The following is a 22,409-nucleotide window of genomic DNA, read 5'->3' as shown; positions in this document are numbered from 1 at the left end:
ACTATCTAAGGCATAACAACTTCCCCTGGACTTCTTTGGTTTATGTAACACAGCAGATGCTTACTTACAAAGAATGGTGAGGATTTCGCTTCAAGCTTCTTTTAAGAAAATTATGTTCTACTAAACTACAACAAACTTTGATGTAAATCTTTGTAGAATGATTTTTAAAACTCTCTTAGGATACAAGTGTCTCATAAATATTTTTCCCTGTCTTACACACACACACACACACACACACTCTAACATACATATATCATAATATGTATAATAAATATATAAATAAATATATTAATACATATAAAAGTTGTATGTGTACATACATATTTCACTTGGAGTTATTCTCATTTGTTTAACACAATGGTTAAAATTGAGTAACACTGGGCTTCCCTGGTGGCGCAGTGGTTGAGAGTCCACCTGCCGATGCGGGGAACATGGGTTTGTGCCCTGGTCCAGGAAGATCCCACATGCCGCGGAGCGGCTGGGCCCGTGAGCCATGGCCGCTGAGCCTGTGCATCCGGAGCCTGTGCTCCGCAACGGGAGAGGCCACAACAGTGAGAGGCTGCAACAGTGACAGGCCCGCATACCGAAATAAAAAAAAAAAAAAAATTGAGTAACACTGAAGGAAATTCTACTTTTCACATGGACGTCTTTGATTTGTTAAGTTTTCCTTTAGTTGGCAGAAAATATTTGCAAATCATATATCTGATAAAGTTCGTTAATATCCCAGTTATATAAGGGACTCATACAACTCAATAGCAAACCAAAAAACAAAAACAACCCTATTAACAAATGGGTGAAGGACCAAAGGATATGAATAAATATTTTCCCAAAGAAGATACACAAATGGCCAAAGATAATGAAAAGATGTTCAACAACACTAATCATCAGGGAGACGCAAACCAAAACCACAATGAGGTATCACCTCACACCTGTTAAGACAACTATTATCAAAAAGATATGAAATGTTGGCAAGGATGTAGAAAAAAGGGATCCCTAGTGCACTGCTGGTGGGAATGCAAATTGGTACAGCCACTGTGGGAAAACAGTATGAAGGTTTCTCAGAAACCTAGAAATATAACTACCATATGATATTCAGCAGTACCTCTTCTGGGTATTCATCTGAAGGGAAAGAAATCAGTACCTCAAAGAGTTACCTGCAACCCCTTGTTCACTGCAGTATTATTCACAATAGCCAAGACATGTAAACAACCTAAGTGTCTGTCAACAAATGAATAAGGAAAATGTGGTGTATATATATGTACATATATATACAATGGAATAATATTCAGCCTTAAAAAAGGAGATCCTGCCATTTGCAACAACATAGATGAATATGGAGAACATTATGCTAAATGAAATGTCAGACACAGAAAGACAAATACTGCATGATATCACTTATATGTGGAACTTAAAAAATCAAATATACAGGAGCAGAGAGTAGAAAGGTGGGGGAAATGGGGAGATGCTAGTCTAAGGTTACAAAATTGCTGCTACGTAGGTTGACCATGTCTAGAGATCTAATGGGCAGCATGGTGAGCATAGTTAATACTGCAGAACTGAATCCAGGAAATGTGCTAAGAGAGTGGATTTCAGGCACCCTCATCACACACACACACAAACACACACACACACACACACACACACACACACACACACAAATGGTAACTCTGTGAGGTAATGTTAATTAGCTTGACTACAGTAATCATTTCGCTGTGTACATGTGTATCAAATCACCATGCTGTCCACCTTAAACACATGCAATTTTTATTTAAAAAACAAAATTTTAAGTTTTCCCCTACTCAAGTTATTCTCAATTTCATCACCTGCTTCTCTATGAAAAATATAGTATTAGCCATAATTTCTTTATATTGTATATATGAAATTAGAGATTTTCTGATATTTAACCTCTTGTTACTCAAAAATATCTCATGAGAACCTTTGAGAAACTCTTTAATCACAGTTTTTAACAGTATTTTTTTAGTGAGCTTCTAAATTCTACCTCACATAATTCTCTTTTTTAAGAAAAAAATTTCTTTTCTTTCACTCTTCAATAAAAAGCTACAATTTTCACTTTAATTATCTATTATAATAAAAGTACTCCAAAGACATAAACTCCAATGCCTTGTAGTCCATGTCTCATGGGATTTTGCCACTTGGTTTCATTTAGTACAATCTCAAACATGGTTATTTTTCACATCACCTTTAAGCCCAAAGCCTAGTGTGTTTTTGAGCAGTTGCTTCCCTAAAATCTTTTGTTGCAACTCTTGCTTTTCCCAGCGTGGACAAGCCCCAAGGATGTGAAAAGTTGTTATAGCTGCAGCTTAAGCGTTTTATTATCTCTTCTTGAGAGAAACTATATCTTTAAAAGCGGCACAGAGAAGGTGTCCCAAAGATACTCCATGAATACAGGTTTCTTCCAACTCAGGGCTGACGTCAGCTTAATGACCAATAGGTCTATTCTATTCTAAAATAAACTGACCTTTTAAGAGAAGTAGTACAAATTAAATGTGAACCTTGCTATTTTCTCTTATTTCACAACACAATGGGGAAACCAAGCTGGTTTTTAAAATGATCATATGAAATACAGACCTTATATCACTAATATTTTATGGATAAAGGGACATGTGAGCCCACTTACAGCCACTTACAATTATAACAAATGATACATTCATCCTTCAAATTCAATTTTGGCTTTTATAGTTTGAGTTTTTTTTTTTTCAGTCATGTGCATGAGTTTTTCTCTTTCATATGCCAGAGTTCTCATTTCTTAACTAAAGGAAAGGAAAAATAGCTATTTTAAGAGCAGCATGAATAACCAATAAGTCGATAAGAACAAGCATCAAATCATATGACTTTTCACCAAGCCTTAAACAAAATATGCTTTTACTATGGTTTCAAAGCTAAGGAAGCAAGAATCTTTAGGCTTTTTTTCCTTTTACCTTTGAACCTGTAAAACAATGTTATGGAGTGAACATCATGACAAAGGGTGAACGAAGGGGCACTTTTTTCTTTCTTTCCGAACCTACCCAACTCAGAATGAATTCCACCACCTGCCACTGTGATGGAATGCACTTTTCTTCAAAGACATCAAGTTTATAGGCCTTGAAAAATCCTGAGGGCTATCTTATAGCCAACACAAAAACGTATGAAAAAAAGTCCTTTAAATACTTTTTGCTATTAACAAAGCCAGTCTCATGAATAAACAACAAGGTCCTACTGTATAGCATAGGAAACTAAATTCAATATCCTAGGATAAGCCATAATGGAAAAGAATATAAAAAAGAATGTATATATGTGTATAACTGAATCATTTTGCTGTACAGCAGAAATTAATACAACATTGTAAATCAACTATACTTCAATTAAATAAGTAAATAAATAAAATTAAATTAAAAAACAAAGCCAGTCTCAATAAACACATGTCAATTCATGAAATACACATTCCTTGAACACTTCAAAAGTACTCATAACTGCATTAAATTGTGTAAGATATAATGGTGCTCTAGACAAGATGGTTCCTACAAGAAGAAATCCAAGTGCAAGACCACAGAAAAATTTACCTGACAGATGTGCCAGACACATTACAAACAGGGTTCCATGTAATTTTGAAAATACTTTTTTTCATTGTAGGTATAAATAACCTCATTTGACAGTTAAGGAAACAGATGTTTAGAGACATTATGTAACTTGTCCAAGAAAACTAAGATTATTACTTAGAAATTGTCTCAGTGTAGACTTCATCTGAAAACTCCTTGAAGGACTAAGAGGGTTATTTTGGGGGAAAAAAATCTATATTTTTTTCAAGTCCTATATTTGAAAGGATATGTATTTACATGGTGTTGCAAGTTTACATGAATTTTAGTAAACTGGACACACACCAATATAATATTTATCCATTCTATGTCATTACAGTTCATATATTATTTAAAAGAAATATTACTATATTGGATTTCCCATATATTTATGAAATCATTGATGAATGAAGATAGATAACTTCAAACAAGTCAAAGGGATAATTACACACTAATAAATATTGTCAGTTATAAGTGCTTACCTTTAAAGAATAACTGGGAAATGTATGTATACTATGTCTCTGGTACCCTTGGCGGTTTTACAGGCCTTTGGAACATATACCCAGCCATGTTTGTTCTTTCTACTGATGTGACATCAAAGGCTCCCAGAGAGAAAGATAAAGCCCGTGGAATCTAAGACCCCTCTGAACCATCCTGTTTCCTCAACACTTTGACAGTAGAAAATAAGGTCCATGAGAAGGCTGAGGAGTTTATAATCTAGATGAAGACACACACTAATCACAAAAGCCCAAGAGATAAGGGGGTGTAAGATCTTTGCTCCCAGATGACGCTCAGAGGAGGTGCTGTTGTAAAATGTATAAATAGGATGAGGAGAGTCTACTCAGGACTTCTTGGGAGGGTGAATTCTGGAAGAAATCATTAACAGACTAGCAGAGTTTAGAAGAGTGAGCATTTTATATATATTTTAACAAACTCTAAACATAGGGAGTTGAAGGACAGGAGCAGGAGAACAAACAGGATATCTGGACAAAAGGATTTCTGTGAAGTTAGAAGACATGCGTTAGCAAAAGTCACATTCAGATTATGGCTGAGAGCAACATAACTCTACCATTTTATTTTTTAAATTTTATTTTATATTGAAGTATAGTTGATTAACAATGCTGTGTTAGTTTCAGGTGTACAGCAAAGTGGTTCAGTTATACATATACATGTATCTATTCTTTTTCAAATTCTTTTTCTTTAGATTTTTTGGGATGTGGACCATTTTTAAAGTCTTTATTGAATTTGTTACAACATTTCTTCTGTTCTATGTTTTGGTTTTTTTGGCCATGCGGCATGTGGGATCTTAGTTCCCTGACCAGGGATCAAACCCACACCCCCTGCATTGGAAGGCAAAGTCTTAACCACTGGACTGCCAGGGAAGTCCCCTCTTTTTCAAATTCTTTTCACATTTAGGCTACCATTTTATTTTTAAATGATTTTAAACTCCACACAAATTATTTATATTTTTTTCTAATAAAATAATCTCTTCACACGCAAAAGAGCTAGGGAGATAGGTTATAGTATTAAATGATGTCAAATATACATTTATGCTTTAAAACAGCAATGTTGGGACTTCCCTGGCTGTCCAGTGGTTAAGACTTCACCTTCCAATGCAGGGGGTGCAGGTTCAATCCCTGGTTGGGGAGCTAAGAGCCCACATGCATCGCAGCCAAAAAACTAAAACATAAAGCAAAAGCAATATTGTAACAAATTCAATAAAGACTTTAAAAATGGTCCACATCAAAAAAAAAAAAAACCTTAAAAAAAAAAAGCACTGTTACCTATTAAATTTAATGTTGGTGGAGAGTTTTACTTTTGCCTAATGTGTATATTCACAGTGATTACAAGCAAATACTGAGTAAATATAGAGCTATAAGACACTCTTGAAGAAAAATGTGCAGTTGTATGACTCCCAGAACATGAGTAGATATTTTGTTTTACATTTATCTCAACGTCTTCTCAAAGTTAACTCAGCACCATTGCATCATCATCATCATCTTCATAAAAGAACCGTCTAAAATACTGAATATACTGAACTGAGAAAAACAGTTTCGAAAGGATTATCTTTGACAGGAGAAGTGTCTTTAGCTGCAGTTGTATGGCTGAGTTGGAGACAACACGTGGCGACCATTTACCTTCAAAGTCAGTGTTCTTTCCTAACTCTGGCTATAAGACTATAAACACTGGAGTTTTCTCAAAAGAGGCCCAGGATGAAAATTTCATGTAAAAGGTACCTACAGGACAATTCTGACTGAAGTTACCGAAGTTCCTACACAAACTAACTGTTTCTGAAATGAAAACAAAACTCAGTATCAATACCAAAGGAAGCAAATATATGTTTATATATTGATCACCTGTGCCTAGCTGCAAAATTAATACTGTACCAGATTAGAGAAAAATTCACAAAAGAAGTTCAGGGAAAAATCACACACTTCATACCGCAAAGGGAAATGGGAAATTTAGTTGTCTAAACAGAACTGTTTTCATCTTTTCTTTTTGGTAACCTAATTCCAGTATTTGAAAATTAAATAAATGTGTTTTTCAAGTCTCATTGCGTCTTGGGCTCCTTGCACTAGAGGCTGTGAGCCCAGCTGGGGGAGGAGCCTATTCCTCTCAAAATGTAATTCCTCAGACTCATAAATTTCACAGAATATTTATTTTAGTTTTCACTGATTTGGGGAAATAACAGGTATTGAAAAGAGGCTTTTCATGGTGTTTAGTTTCTTCCTTTACCTGCTTAGTTTCCTTGTGGACTAGGCCCGGATAGGTATGCTATTTTCTGGAAACCAAATGGTTCTACTTATACACACATTCTGCCCGGGTACATGTCAGTGTCACGTACTAGGATTGGTCTGTAGGTAGGGGCTACTGCATACCCTGCAAAGACTACAGAAAAATATGACAAACTAGAGTATCCATCCCTCCCTCCAGGTTCATGGGATTTAATACAGAAATCCACACTTTCCTCACTTGCTATTTAAATGCTCCCGGTTAGTGACTAAAGGAGAAAATTAAATAATAAATAAAATGGATTAATTCCAAGTTTGTCTAAGTGTACCACCTCCTACTTAGTTACCCAGAAATACTTTAAAAAAGCATATAACAGGGCCATGAATCTAGAACTGCTAAATGGATTCATTCACACCCCTCCATGAAGCAATCTAGGCGGGTTCTATCCCTCTCTATAAAAATGAATCTAGTATGCAGAATTATTTCTCTTAGAGAAGAATAACAATTTATGGTTTCATTTAATAAAGAATTAATGATACCCTTCATGGAGGATCTCAGAACTTTTGGATCCTTGTCTTCAACTTTGATTTTAGGGGTCCAATGAAATGGTAAGGGCAACATAATCTTCCATAAATATAATTCAAGCAGCCTGTGACAACAAAGGCAAGAAGGGAGTATTTCAAGATCTTAGAAGTCGGTATGCTTGGCACACTCTAATGGCTCTTATATCCTTTGGCTGTTAAGCATGGAAACTTTCTATGGAATATCCATTACTCATTCCCTCTGCTCTAAACTCATAGCCTGTCAGAAAAAAATGGCTGGCGGGGGTGGGAGGTGGTACAGAGGAAGCCAAACTTAAAAAGCAGGAAAAGGCAGAGACAAGTCAATTCATCGAAGATTTACACCTTGTTTTCAATGGCTTCTTTCATTTCATTTCCCCTGACTTTTTAAAATTAGCAAATACACTGGACCCAGGAGGAAAACACATGGGGAAAAACAAAACAACAAAAACAAAGCAGTGCAAATCTCTGTGACTTGTACAATAGCTCTTACTGGGTCCTGGTGTTTGAGTGGCTGAATGAACTGCGGTCTGTTTTTCATTACTCTCCATCTGGAGCTGCGGCCTGCTTTGTTCAGCAATTTCTGGTCATTTGGGCCTGCTGGTGACTGTTTTGTTTTATGTTGCCATATTATACAGAATGAAAGCTGCCGCAGCCACCACCCAAGAAAGAACAATCCTGAAAACGAGAGGTTATGTTGAAAGAGCTCCCCACGACCCCTTCCGGAATAGAGAGTGAGTGTGTTTATCCGGGCCTGCCTACCATACAGACTTAGAGGCCTGGGGGTGGGGTGGGGTGCAGGAGGGAACAAAAGCCCTTCCTTCAGATGCTAAGACCCAGGAAGTGTCCAGAGTTGGGTTAATTCTGACGCCTTTTCACCTCTAAGGAGACTAGCGCATGTACTTTCTCATACCTCACTTGCAACAGCTCCTGAAAAACTGAACTCATATCATGTCTCTAAAAACAAAATCAATAAATCCTGTCTTCATAATATTTGGTTTCAATTGCATAGCCTTAGTCCAGAGGCCACATTGCAAATGATTCAAAAGCAAGTGTCTCCAAGAAGACCGAATCCAATTTTCATTCTTTAATGACAGGCTCAATGCCCTTAGTGATTTTGTTTAAAAAAGCCACCTCAGACACCGTTTCCATTTCCCTCCTTAAGAAAGCAATGGTCAAGAAGAACTCTCTTCTACCTTTTCGTTAAAGAAGCAAAGGGTAACATTCTCTCTTAATTCATTGCTATTTTCAGCTAACTTTAATTTACAAAAACAAAGAAACATAGGCAGGTGCTACTAAGGTTTAACAGAAAGAACAGCCAAAATATAAATATAATTGAAACCACTTTAGTTTTTCCAAGAGCTGTTTTGCCTTTTTTTTTTTTTTTTTTTCCCTAGAAAAGACAATATAACAAGTTGGGAGAAATGTAAAGTTAATAATAATCTATCACCTTAACACAAAGATTTTCCCTGCTTAATATTGCCATTTTATACAGTCAGCATGAGGTATTGTTGAGCATTACCTATGTATTAACTCATTTAATTATCAAGTCAGGCCCTATTATTATCATTTTTTAGATGGGGAAACTGAGGCACCCAGCAAAGTTAAGGGATTGACCACAGGTCACACATCTATGAAGTGGAAAGGCAGTGTTTGCACCAAGCATCCTGGCCACCCACAGACATAACGATGAGCACTCCTGACTGTCAAATATTTCCATAGCTCCATGTTTATGGTACACATGATTTTATATTCTTCCATACTCACTGAACTTCCTCTAATAAACAATCCCATGGTTTGTCGTAGTTTAGTCCTCTCGACTATCATGGTAATGGCTGTATAACAGTGCTACCCATATAGAGAATAAAGTGGTGCTAAGCGTGAGCATATAAAACACTTTAAAAATATGTCTGAATAAAATCTCTCAGTAGAATTAGTAGCATCATAGTACATTCCCGATTGCTCTTTTCATAATGACTTTTTTTTTCTTTTACATTTTGATATTTATTAACAAAAATGGTCCAGAAAAGTCCTGGGTCAACATTACAGTGATAAGCATTAAAATAAAAATTCTTAGTTGTACTGTTTCTAGGGGACAGTAACCAATCCAGAAAGCTGTTTTATCTCCTAAAACGGAACTTAAATCACACTATTCAAGCGTTAGATTTCAAAAGAAATTCTTCCTCTTCTCTTTTGTCAAAGCAAAATATACCAGAGGTCTTTGTTTTTACCTGCAAGGCTGCCTTCCCGAGAAGCTCATGCATATGTGGATGGATGAAGGGGGGTCGGGTGGAGGGAGAAGGCAGACAAAAAAGAAAAAGATAAAATCGTAAAGTAGGAAATAAAAGCTAGTGAGGAAGACAGGCTACCAACTGCCCAGGGATTGTTCACTGAAGTAAATCCTCTAGTCCCTCCAGATCCATTTCCAGAGAGGAGTTGAGTGAGGCCAGAGCAGATGACGCATCCTTGCTTCTCTGGACACTTGGTTTGGGTTGGGGCGTTTCTGGTTGGACAGATTCCTTCTTGATGTCTTTACCTCCACTGAGGACCCACTGGCTCTCAAAAAAGAACTGGTTTGGATGACTCAAAGAAAAGCCACAATCATCTACATTATGTGTCATCTTGAAGAACTTCTGACAGGCTACCTGGTAATGTGTCCCTTTTACTAAATCCAAAATCTGGTTGATCCCTGAGGGAGGGATCTTGTACACTTGCATCTTCTGCCTCAGCAGTTGAGGATCACTGTGCCAGAAAGGGCACCCCTGATAATCCCCGTGGCTTGGTGGATTGGTCAGGATAATCTTCAGGCAACTGTAAAGTGTGTAGTCTGTCCTCTTGCCTTCCTTTCCAAAGCTATGACGGATATTGTAAGAGTAGCCTTTATCAGATTTATCTGGATCCATCTTTCCTCTGATAAATGTCTGCTTCCAGAACTGCCACGCCTGTTCCAAGGTTAGGCCAATGTCCTTCAGGAAGAGGCTGTACTGCGTGAGGCCCCCATGACGAAGATGGTGGGGCTTTATGTAGCTGATCTATGCAAGGTGGGAAGGATTTGGTAGAAAGCGAATCGATCTGATCTAAAGAAACCTTCCCAACATTTGCCTGTGTACTGTAGTCTTGACCAGTGTACGAATGACTGAGGTGGCTGAGCAGTGGCTGGAGTCTCTCACCTGACTGCACAGCAGGCAAGGACCTGGCTGTTAAAGACAAAACCTTGGACAGTTTGGTTTTAAATTCATTCAGGATGATCGCCGCAACGTCCTTGAGTTGTACATAAGCAAAGCCATTTTCCAAATAGACTTTCCTTCCTCGGAACAAATCCAGAGCATCAGCAAAAGGGCCCTCATAAACTGACTCCAACTGAACCCCACCTATTGTGTGATGAAGCCACAATATCCTGTTCTCGCAGAGTCTTCTCTTCATCACTTATAGCCTCAAACTGCAAATGGCTATCCTTTAAGAAACTCTGAATTTTGTCCTTGGGTAATATACTGAATTGAAATAGAAGGAGATTCATTTCTTGTTGAATGAACCAGCGCCTAAGCTCTTCAGACTGGCAGTAAGCAAGGTGTAAAATAAAGTGAGAAACGTGATCTCTTCTTCGGGGTTCATATTCATCTTCCAAGTTTTCTCTGTAGGAAAACTTAAGCTTCTGAAGCTCAGCCTCCAGCTTTCTCTGGTACTGCTCGGTTCCTTTCACATAGCTCACACCAAGACTCTTAACTGCTTTCAGCAATTTAACTCTATCGTAGCCAAGTTTTCAAATTCTATCAAAGATATGTTTCCAGAAGGCGGCTGCAAGTAAAACAGAAGGCTATGTGGGTAGCAAGCATTCCTCTGGTCATCTGCCAACCTCAGTTTCCTCCGATTTCCTCCAAGAAACTGCATCTTGTTACGTCCAGCCACACCAGACGTGAAAACAGACAAACCCCGGCAAGCATTTTCCCCGGGGAGTGGGGGGGTGGGGGGCGGGAGAGTTCGTACAGGACCCCATATTGACTTTTAAAAGGCTCTACCAAATTAGCATGGTCCTAATGAAGAAGGGGTGAATTAGTTTCACAGTAACCAGCCTTGGAAGGCCCACATGTTACGTCTGCATCCTGAGTGGATATAAACTATCACTGCAAGTTGCTTCCATTTGCATGTTTCCAATCATTAACTGATTTATTCTGGGGACACTGGGCCTTTGTAGCCCTCCCAAGTGTGTTTTTCCCCCTACCATCCCTTCTCCCACTGGACGTGTAAGTGGGGAGTCCTCCTTGCTCCTAACTCCATATGGCTTCCCTCCTACCTAAAATCTCCAATGTAAATCTCACCTCACAACATTTTATAATCAATGCACCTTCATTTTCACCATGGTCTACAGATTCCTGGTATCATTCTTCCTATTTCCCCACAAATACCTTCTGCATCAGTCCATTTTTCCAGTACTACCCCTGCTCCAATTCTTGGCTATTTAAAACAATACTTCAATGCTGCTCTGGTGCCTGGTCCCATCAGCTCCTTGAATTCACAGTGACCTTCTTTCCAACTTCGGCAACTTGCTCACACACTCATCAATGACTATAAACAACTTTCCATAAATGAAATTGCTCTCTCTTCCCAACTGTATGGAGTTTCTACCTATAACTACTTCAGGGGCCGTTTTTCTGAAGAAGATAATAATACTCTAAATAGGACTTAAAGTATCATTAAAGTAGTATTTTTCCCCAGACATGGAAGTGGCAGTAGTATCTCTCTGACGACGAGGGCTTACTTTTAGGGTACCCGCTCCATATGCTTGGTGAAAGATGTGATTCAGTCACTACTGCCATCCACAGGCTCCAAACGCTGAGGCCAGAAAATGCCATTGGAGGCTTTTATTAGTGTGAAATGACCGTGTGATCACCTGCCTCTTTGACATGAGCCTCAAGGCAAAAAGTCTAACAGCCCTCTGCCCTCCCATAAGATCATCCTTAACTGCCTTTCCTTCAATGATGTCCCGAGGGGGTTCTGTGGTCCCTCCCTCCCTTTATTTCTCCTTATCTTTCTTCCCTCCTTCCCTCCCTCCACTTTCTCCTTCCAAATTTATCAGTGCTTATTACGTTTGAGACCAGTAGTCTCCAAACTACTTTTTATATCCATATTATTATGAATAAAAATATCTTAGAGCAGCAAACTCAATATTTATACATGTATGTGTTTAAAACATGAGCATTTATAAAACTATACCAACAGGTACATTATAAAACACACATATAAAACACACAGAAACTTGACATCAAAACAGAGATATGTTCTAATATTTTCTTCGAGTATTTCCAATAGACAGTCAAGCATTCCCCTGCAACTCCCTTCTCTGAAGATACATTTTCTAGATTACACAGGTCCTGTCTTCACTGAGTCTAAAGGTTTCTTTGGAGAGAGAGAGGAAATTAAATAAGCAGTTACAAGAAGATGTGGACAGGAGTGTTAGGGGTTGAGGTAAGTATACCCACCACATCTGTCCAGATCAGCACCCCACTGTTAAGAGATAATTGCTTATGGAAACTCTCACAAGCCGTTTCAGCTACATCCCCTTCCTCTTCAAGCCTTATGATTATAGTCTAAGATACAGCTTTTCCAGGTTAGCAATGGACCCTTTTGGTTTCACCAGTGTTGTACAGTGACAAGAGATACTTGCATTCCCGAGCAAACCTTTGCCTAGTGGAGGGTCCCTCCATATGGACCACTCCAAGGATCAGGCAGGTCATGGGACCCACTGAGGTTCACAGGGCTTGCTTGTCTGTGAAGCATCTGCCTTTGTGACTGGGGCTCAATCAATATTACTGACTGCCTGAGTTGGGTGCCTCAATTGTCTCTGGTTGCTCCTGTAGATATTTTTACCCCAAACTTTGGGAATCGGTCAGGCATGTCTGGAAGTGACAGAATTAATAGTCTAAAGCTTCTCACACACCACATGCTTCCCACGGGCTGAGAGTGAAGAATATCTCACAGTCATGGCCCAACGTTTTTCGTATATGTCCTCCAAGGTTCAGTTTTCAGCTGCCTACCCTAATGGACCCTACTCCACCAGCTCCCCTACAAGTTATCCTTAATGTTATTATCTGCTCCCTTGGTTATGGCCATCATCGTAGCTCTGAGCTTTCTTGTAGCTCCACTTTGACCTTGCCCACAGGGATGCTACACCAGGGTCTCTAGCTCAGGATGTCAGATACATAACTCACCACCTCTCCCCAAAACCCACCACTACTACTTCTGGACTTCCTACTTCAGTCAATGACACAGCCCTCTTCCCCAACAATGACAGCTCAACATGTGGGTTTCATTGCCCGCGTCCTTTCACCTTTATAGAAAATATCTAATTCTACCTTTGAAAACTCACGTGACCCCCTTTCCATTTTTCTAACAGTGCCTGAGGGATTTTCCTCATTTTCCTTGTGATCTGTGGATTTCAAATGTGCATTGCTTTTTTTTCTGCCTCTAGTTTCTTCCCCCCTGTAACTCAGTTTCACCCACTTTGGCAAAATAACTTTTCTAAAACACAGGTAGAATCATATCATTTCTGCTCAACAAAACATATAAGGGCTGTGTACAGAATTAAGTTCAAAATATCCAGGATAACTTTATAAATGCCTCCAAAATCTTGGCCCCTTCCTTCTTTCTACCGATATCCTTACCTGGGCATTTTTTCTATTCTAGTTATATGGGTCTGCTCAATTACCTTCTGAAATTCTTTCTCCTGAACACCAACCTTTCCCAAGGCCATCCATTCTGCCTTGCCTTTACAAACTTCATTCCCCAAAAGGGAATCTCCATATTCTCCTCCCATAGTATTTTGTGGATCCCCGTATTATAGACACCACTGTTACACTCTCACATATATTAGGCTGATATAATGATCCTAACACATATATTAAGATTAGTTTCTTGGTTTTCTTGGTGGTTTCCTTTTAAACTAGAAATTGAACTATTAGATGACAGAAATGATGTCTTATTAATTTTTGTCTTGTAGTAGCTAAATACCTGGGGGAATTGTGAGTTTACAGGACACAGGGAATGTTGTTTTTTCCCTTAATTGCTGAATTGAATCTGACCATTACCCAATTAAGCCAGGATATATTCTCAGTGTATAAGTGTTCCGAAAACATGCACGCATTATATTTGTACATGAAATAGGGGCAGTGTTTAGAATGATCTTGGCTCTACCATATTTCTTGATGTTGGTATTATAAAAACGACTGGATTAGAGAAACAACAAATAACACATGTTACAAAAAGGATTTCAATTTTCCAGTATGAACTCAGTCATGCAAGAGAGCCCATATAGATTTCACAAATAAATGAATGCAGCCCTTAAAAGAGTACTGGATTCCGAGACATGAAAAAAACATGAGCCACAGATATAGCCAAATAACTTCAGAAATATTTCCAGGAAAAAAAAGGAAGCCTCGATAAGATACAAATTCTGAGATCCTGTGAGATGCTTACAGCTGAAACTGAGACACAATGGGCCCATCAGTAAATTCATTCCTAGTCAACCAATGTAGATAAAGCTTTAAACAACAGATAAATGAGAACGTGTTTTGCATGGGAAAGTTCTCCCCAGAGTTCCTCATTTTTATGTAGGAAATCAATTTGCATCACTGATGATATCATTCAAATCAGACAACCCAAAGTTGTTAGGAGGTAATTTAGTTTTATGCTGAAGCAATTTGATACTTGTTCTGATTTGTGATTTTCATTTTGTTTGTTAATGAAAAAAAATTAATGAGCAATGTTACTAGAAATACAACTCATCAAAGCCTCGGCGTGCTTAAAAAGGTTGCCATATACTGTACATTGGGATCGCTGTGCAGCTGGTGCCTGGGCCTCGCCTAGGAGGAGCCATCAGTGGAACACACAGGAGCAAGCTCAGGTATCAAGGCCCTGACACATACCTTTGCATTGATTTGTGTTTTTGTCAAGGATTGCCTTTGTGGATACGATTTTTCCATACCTGAAAGAGAGAGAGAGAGAGGAAAAAAAGAAAAAAATCCATGTTATTGTAGCCCAATGAAGACACTTAAAACACCGTAATAAACATCGGTGCACACACAACTGAGCAGGAATAAACCAAGAAAACAAGCTCTGAATCCCCATTTCACAGCTGGATGACCTCTTTTCACCAGCTCCTCTTTATAACTAGAGAATGGGCTTCCTTCCCTACATAATCACTGGGTTGAGCCTTTGAAAATAAACCCGTCAGGCTGTCATAGGTGGCTAAGAGGGGATTGTGTGTGATTGTGATCAAAGTAAATCACACTCTGTGGATTCATGGAAAAATGCACAGGCCTTGGAGCCAGGCTGATCAGGGCCTGCGTCTAGCTCGGGCACTTACCTAGCGCTGTAACTCTGAGCAGTTCAGCACGACTTATCCAAGCCCATTTTCTCATTTGTAAAAATGAGAATTGGAACAATCACTTTTCATGATTTGGGAGAGGGTTAAATTGAAATGTTGCGATTTCCTAGCAGGTTGTAGGATAAATAGGACTTTGTTTTTGCTACTAAAAAGGTATTAGTTATACTGTAAGTTAATTGAGGATAAGGACTGAGTTTTGTATTCTCCATGCCTAACACCACCGGTAATAGAAGCTAAATAAAAGTTTGCTGTAAATAATCAATGATATAGGTTATCCACGGTGCTTCCTCTACAATAAAATTTCTACCATAATATATCTATATATTTACATCATAAATGTGTTAATTATTTTATCATCTCTTGCAGAAGACCTAGTCTAGGTTTTTTTTTCAAAGATGGGTCACATGGAGAATGAAATAATTTTGTTGAGCCTATTTATGAGGTATAAATGATAGGACTGAAGAAGATAAGTCCTAAGACCCTGTCCTTCTTTAGGATTCCATGAAGCATGCTTCTAGATCAACATAAGTACATGGAGAAGTTATAATGCAAATTTAACTACCAAATTTATTAACAACTCATCTTATGTTCAAGATTTCAGCTATGGTCACAAAATATTTGGCAAGTTTTCCTTTAATTCTATGTTCCTAAGGAAGTATAAGAACATAGGATAAATATTAAACATTCTGTGTATTAATGAACTAGGTTCCCTACCACCAATGTTTCTTTTCCATTTGTAATCACCTTGTACTATACCACTAATTCTTTGGAGCATTAAATTCTTGGAGTGGTCATTTATTAAAATTCTAGTGTTGAAAATAGCATAGTGCTAGATGCCTTTGCTTCTTCTTTTTCCCCAATGGAATAGCTATCATTATATTAATATCACCTACAGCCTTGAAAATCATTCCAGTAGGAGCTGAGCTATTGGTAGGTCACAATAGAAACAGGAATAATTGTATGAGATCAGTGGAAGGAGTCTGAGATGACTCCCACCTATACGCTCCGCGCTTCTTAAGTCTGCCGAACTGGGCTGGAGCTGTCCAAAGCTGAACTGGGCAGATTTCACCAGCATAAACCTGACGCTTCAGCTACTTGCATCTTTAGTACACCTGCCCTTCCTGCACCACTACAATGATAACCCTACAGTAAACAAAATCGAAGAGAGCTAGGGTTGAAAGTGTCTCTTACTATTTTGCAGATGAAGAAAGTATGTTCTAAAAGATCATTAACTTGATCAAAATCGTATAATTTGTGAAACTTCCAATAGGAACTTGAATATGGGATTTTTGAGTTTGGTGCAGTGCTTAACTAATATAGCATGCAGCCTCTAAAATAGAAAAGCTACATATATCAAGTCGTCTTGTTCAATCAACCTTCACGTCTTTGGGGATCCATGTATTTGATCTCCAGGGCAATGCAATGTAGTCATTAAAAGAATATATTGTGGCAATAAACTTCCATGGCTCAAATCTCAGTTCAACCAGGGTATATTTGATTAACTAAGTCTTATGTGCTCTTTGCGTCATTTCACCATCTATAATGATATAAATCTATTTTTATATTGATTTAGATGATATTTATTTAAAATTGTGTACATCTACTTGTAAACCTATAAAATGATGATAACAGTCTCTACCTCATAAGGTTGTGGGGTTCACCTAGAGTGCTGATAACACTGGCTGGCATAGAGAAAGTGCTCATTTAATATTAGCTTTTCTTACAATCACTTTTTTGCTGTTATCTGCTACATAAAATTGTCTCCAGTCCTTGGCATTCTCTGAGGTAGATAAGAAGTGGAAAGGGGGTTAAGGTTCTGTCCCAAATCCCAGCTTAAAACACTACTACTTAGACTGTCAAAATCTTCCACTAAGAAACTTGGAAGGTAACGTTATTTGCTAAAAGGATAATTTGCATTTATAATTTATATTGTTATTTTTAATGTTTGGAATTTTATTAACTATATTCTCACTGTATTTAATCATACAATTACCCATAGGTTCAAATCTTTTCATGGTTTATTTAGTATGACAAACTGTCTGTTGCCTCATTTTATTTTAACTTGTAGATTTTTATTGAGCAGAGATGCAAATAATTTCTGTCCAGTGGAAAAGATAACCCTAAAGTTACAGCTTATTGCCATGTCCAACATTAATTAGTTTTGTATCTAAACTGACATTCATATCCTAATGTTCCTTTATAAGTTGCCTGCAGATATCTAGCTTTTCAAATGCTCTTTGAACTAGTTTTAACACCTTGTATATACAAGCCCACTCTCCCCCAAATTCTTCCTCCTTCCACATTCCCCTACCCCCAGGACATACATAAGCCTCTCTTTAGAGCTCTATTTCATCCCAAGAGTTTCTCTTTTAGGAAAATAACCAGTACAATAATATATTTGAACAGTGTGTTCAGTAGACAATGTTTAAAGGTACCTATAACCATACCCATTAACTACAGTGATGTTTGCTAGGTTTGGACTATTCAGGCAAGTAAACATTTGCAAAATTATATGGATCTTAGAGAAGAAAACAAAAAGAGAGAAAACAGGGAATATCTGCTGAAACATTTTTCCCCACACAAAGCACCCATCAATACAATATGGAAGAAGTAACAACCAGAGGAAGAAAAAGAATTTAGAACATTTATAACCATCTCACATCAGGCACATAAACCCTTAAGACAAAAATCCTTCTTTTGTTTCTAAAGCCACTCCTGACATTTTTCCATAAGTTCCTTCTAAATTAAAATTTAGCTCTGTCTCTTAAAGAGGAAATTGAAAATTACTGTATCTCATAGTGAATTCTGTCTCACAATGGGACTCTTAACCTATGGTGTCCATGTTGTCCTACTGTATCACTGTTACGAGGATTTCTTCTTCATAAAATTCAGTATATGCAAAAGATCACTATCAGTCTTTTAACAGCCAAAAAAGTGAAATGCTTTCTTGTAGAAAACATTTGTGACTACTTTAGCAAGCAACATTTTTCTTAAAAAAATTATTTTATTATTCAGAAAGTATTACAATACTACTATACATGGAAAAATCACACACACACACACACACACACACACACACACACATGCCAAAAAGCAAAGTATGCTGTTTCTTGACTTCCCTATTCCTAATTACTCTCTAGGCGAGACTTTCCAATGGTCCAGAATCACAAAACCATAGAACACAACTTGTTAGTTCAGCCTCTACTCTGGCTGGAGCTACAGGAATTTCAGTCCTTGGCTCAGTTACAAGATTCTGCATTAAAAATTATTTCACAAAGCTAGAATATGCTTTAAACAACAAGAGAAGGTATTTAATGGGCCATTGGTTCTAATTCATGTCTGAACTCTCACGATGACAAACAGGGACTTTCTGCATGACTGGTGCTGTATCCTCCCTGCCCTGCTAAGTCAGCCACTGATGTAGGTAAATCAAGCTTAGACTTTTTTTTTGAAAAGACCTAAGACCACCATAAAGACAAAAACCACCCATATAATGTACCTGTGAAGAATTGTATTAAATTTCTCTTATGTCTTGTCAAAGTAGAGTAAAGCTACTGACTAAAGTTATTTTTTTAATATATTCTAAAGAAAAAAAATATTTCTCAGGTAAAATTATTCCTAAACTTACATTATATTACTTATTTACTCTTCCCTTTTTTGGAGTTTAGATCAAGACCTTAAGTGTTCAGAAAGCTTTTTTTCTTTTTTTTTATGCCACCCACAAGTGGAAAGCAAAGTCTAATATTAGAGGAAAATATGTGACCCAATTACTGAACAATGCCTGGAAATAGACACCTCAGCGGGGTCCCCAATTCTCTCTTCTCTGTTTTCACTTCCTGAAGCTAGAAGAGATAAAATATCACCCACAGTCAACTTCCTGGGGGTGTTTCAACTTCTTGGGGGAAACAAATAAATGAACACATTTTTTTTAACCATAATTCTTTCCATCTGGGTTCAGTGCCTTCTCCAGCCAGTATGAGAAGCACGTAAGACAGCATTGCTAGGGCACTTTTCTATATAAAAATAAACAATTCCATGTCATATCTACAAAGTCACCAACTATCCTGAGTGCCCATAAATTCTCCAAACACAGCCCGGTTCCCAATAACATTGTCTTTATAGTCTAAGAGGACTTTGTGATCACAAACAGAAGCCAATGCACAATAACCACCCACTTACTACATTTTGAGTTTTCACAACTGAGTTTTATAATTCATGTGTTGTCTATCAACTCTAAAAAATACGCTTACCTGAGCTTGTCAATAAAATATTTACATTTAATTTTTTAAAGAAATAGTCAATTCTTTCTGACATTTATTCTTATTCTTAAATAGCATCTGAGTCATTTGTTGATACCCTTAATTATTCCACATACAAGCCTTATTTAAACTAATGGAATCTTTTATTTTCCAAAACTGAGGAGAAAATAGAGCAATTATGGGTCTACTCTTCATCAATTATGAAGACATCAATTTGGTGGGATTTTTCTATAAAGAATTTCTTTTTAAAGCCTTTTACTGAATCACCCACTGTATATATTAATTCAGGTAATACAGGCAGAGACTGAAAATAGTTCCTGTAGTCAATCAACTCCCAGCTAACTCATTTTTCACATGCCTTCTATACTGATACCAAGACAAGAACAAAGGTATTAGATTTATTTAATGGATGGACTATTATCCTTTTAGCCAATGTGGTTGTTTGCCTACTTCTAGAATGCTCATTCATTCTTTGGCACTTGGGGATGCTAATGGGGTATATCTATGGCTTTTGAGATCCAGTAGGAATGTGGTGGGACTATCTCTTTGAGGGACCACATCATCCAGGTTCCATCTACAAGAGAACAAGTCTACAGCCCATTAACATTCTGAGTCATTAACAAATTCATTCTACAAACAAGTGGTCAAAGCCAGGAATAACTATTGTGGGCAGAACTATGTCCCCTCAAATTTCATATGTTGAGGCTTAACACCAACACCTCAAAATGTAACCATATTTGGGCAGATAGCCTTTAAAGAGGTAAGGTATACTCTATAGTAGCACAGGGAACTCTGCTCAATATTATATAACAATCTAAGTGGGAAAAGAATTTGATAAAGAATGGATATATGAAAAAAAAAATAAAGAGGTAAGGTAAAACCAAGTCCTATGCATGGGCCCTAATCGAATATGACTGACATCCTTATAAATTAGGACAAAGGCACAGAGGAAAGACCACAAGGCACAGAGGGAAGAGATGGCCATTTACAAGCCAAGAGAGAGGCCTCAGAAGAAATCACACTTCTGACACCTTCATCTCATATTTCTAGCTTCCAGAACTGTGAGAAAATAAATTTCTGTTGCTTAAGTGGTACTTGGTTATGGCAGCCCTAGCAAACTAACACAATAACCTCTTATTCAAGGTCTGGTGAGCTTTGATAAAGGGAATGAAGATGAGACCTCCTTAAATTCTTGACACAGTGATTTGGCAGTGGGTCCCACCAAGCCCTCACCTAACACCTCCAAGTTCTCTGTCACCCACGTGTGTGTGTGACAACAGAGGCCAATAAGTATCACCCAGAACAGACAACTAATACTCTAGAACCTGGTTCTTGGCCTTGTAGTTTGGGCATTCTTTTTATCCCCCCAGAGATAATCATACTCTTGAATCCACACCAAGTAAATGTCACAAGTTTATTGCACAAACAGAAATGTCCTTTTTTTTTTTTTTTTTTTTTTTTTTTTTGTGGTACGCGGGCCTCTCACTGCTGTGGCCTCTCCTGTTGCGGAGCACAGGCTCCGGATGCGCAGGCTCAGTGGCCATGGCTCACGGGCCCAGCCGCTCCGGGGCATGTGGGATCTTCCTGGACCGAGGCACGAACCCGTGTCCCCTGCATTGGCAGGCAGACTCTCAACCACTGCACCACCAGGGAAGCCCGAAATGTCCTTTTTAATTTACAACTTCGGACTAGCACACTCCAAAGAAAACAAAATAAGAGTTTCTAGCTGGGAGAATTGAAGAAACTTTCAAGGAGGAGGAAGTGTTTAAAGAAGGGGTAACATGTTGACAATCAGAAATGTTTTTTATACTTCTTAGGGATAAGAAAAACAATTCTAAAAAAAAAATTCTTTTTTAGACACATGTATTACTCTTTAGTACATTACTGTTTTCACACTACAAATAGGTTCACCATGATCCTAGGGCTGTCATGCTGCATTTACAATCTGACCAACCCTAAGACAATGGTTCTCAGACTTTGATGTGCCCCAGAATCTCTTGGAGGCCTTATTAACACACGGAATGCTGGGCCCAACTCCCAGAAATACAGACTCTGCAGGTAAGAGGTGGGTCTGAAGGATTTGCAGCTCTAATAAGATCCCAGGTGATGCTGATGTTGTTGATAGTGTTATGAGAACCACCACTTCAAGAAAGAGAATGACATACGAACACCAAAGCATGTATGGTTTGTTACCTACAAAATTCACAGTCTGAGGGAACTTTCTATAGCCACGGAGAACTACTTTCAAAACTGCAAACAGCATTTGCTTTTGTTCAAATGATATTCTATGTTGAAAAAGATGGACTACAAATTTTTTCAGAGTTTTTGCTTAATAATATTTTTTCATTTACCTAATATAATGACAACTTACAACTCAAAGACAGCTGCTTTGAAATTTTTGTCAGGGACTTTTTAGAAAGTCCAAAGAAAACACATGGACAATATCTATGTAACTCTCTTCCTTCATCTGAAATAACTAGTTGCTAGTTCCTAGTTTGATTGAATTAGAGTACTAATATGAAAAAAATAACTGGCAGGCAAATAACAATTAGTAACTGTTAGTGTCTTTGCTGGTTCTTTAATGAGAAATGGATGTAAAGCTGGAATGAATATACTAGACTGAAAATGAATACTTTCAAATTCTGAAACAAAACAAAACAAAAATCACTAACTTGCTAACTCTTGGGTTACATTTTAGGTTATGTATTTATGTTACATAGTTAGGGTATATAGCCTGTCATCTTAGAGAAAGCTTGTGAGAAAGAGATTTCCATGCAAACAAATGGGATGGCAAATCACATCCTTTTCGGTACTTTATACAACCAATCATAGCACATTTCAGCATGCTTAACATCCTTTAATATTTGTTCTGCTAATGAGGAAAGAGAATAGGCTTTGGAATCAA

General features: G+C 37.9%; 1 protein-coding gene and 1 pseudogene across 17 annotated transcripts in view; both read right to left on the bottom strand.

Moving 5' to 3' along the window:
• The window catches only part of RBMS3 (RNA binding motif single stranded interacting protein 3), a 715,503-nt gene that overhangs the window by 467,961 nt on the left and 225,133 nt on the right, over positions 1–22,409 (bottom strand). For all 17 annotated transcript variants that reach the window (XM_033864509.2, XM_019946975.3, XM_033864512.2 and 14 more), the window contains one exon: positions 14,785–14,843. In XM_033864509.2, the coding sequence (XP_033720400.1) occupies positions 14,785–14,843 (59 nt within the window). The remainder of the gene's footprint in view (positions 1–14,784; positions 14,844–22,409) is intronic.
• On the bottom strand, positions 6,226–14,770 carry LOC101337807 (DNA primase large subunit pseudogene; annotated as a pseudogene).

Source organism: Tursiops truncatus, chromosome 10 (assembly GCF_011762595.2).
Source record: "Tursiops truncatus isolate mTurTru1 chromosome 10, mTurTru1.mat.Y, whole genome shotgun sequence".
Classification (NCBI taxonomy): domain Eukaryota; kingdom Metazoa; phylum Chordata; class Mammalia; order Artiodactyla; family Delphinidae; genus Tursiops; species Tursiops truncatus.
Note: the sequence above shows the minus strand (reverse complement) of the source record. Positions and strands in the feature narration are given on the sequence as shown.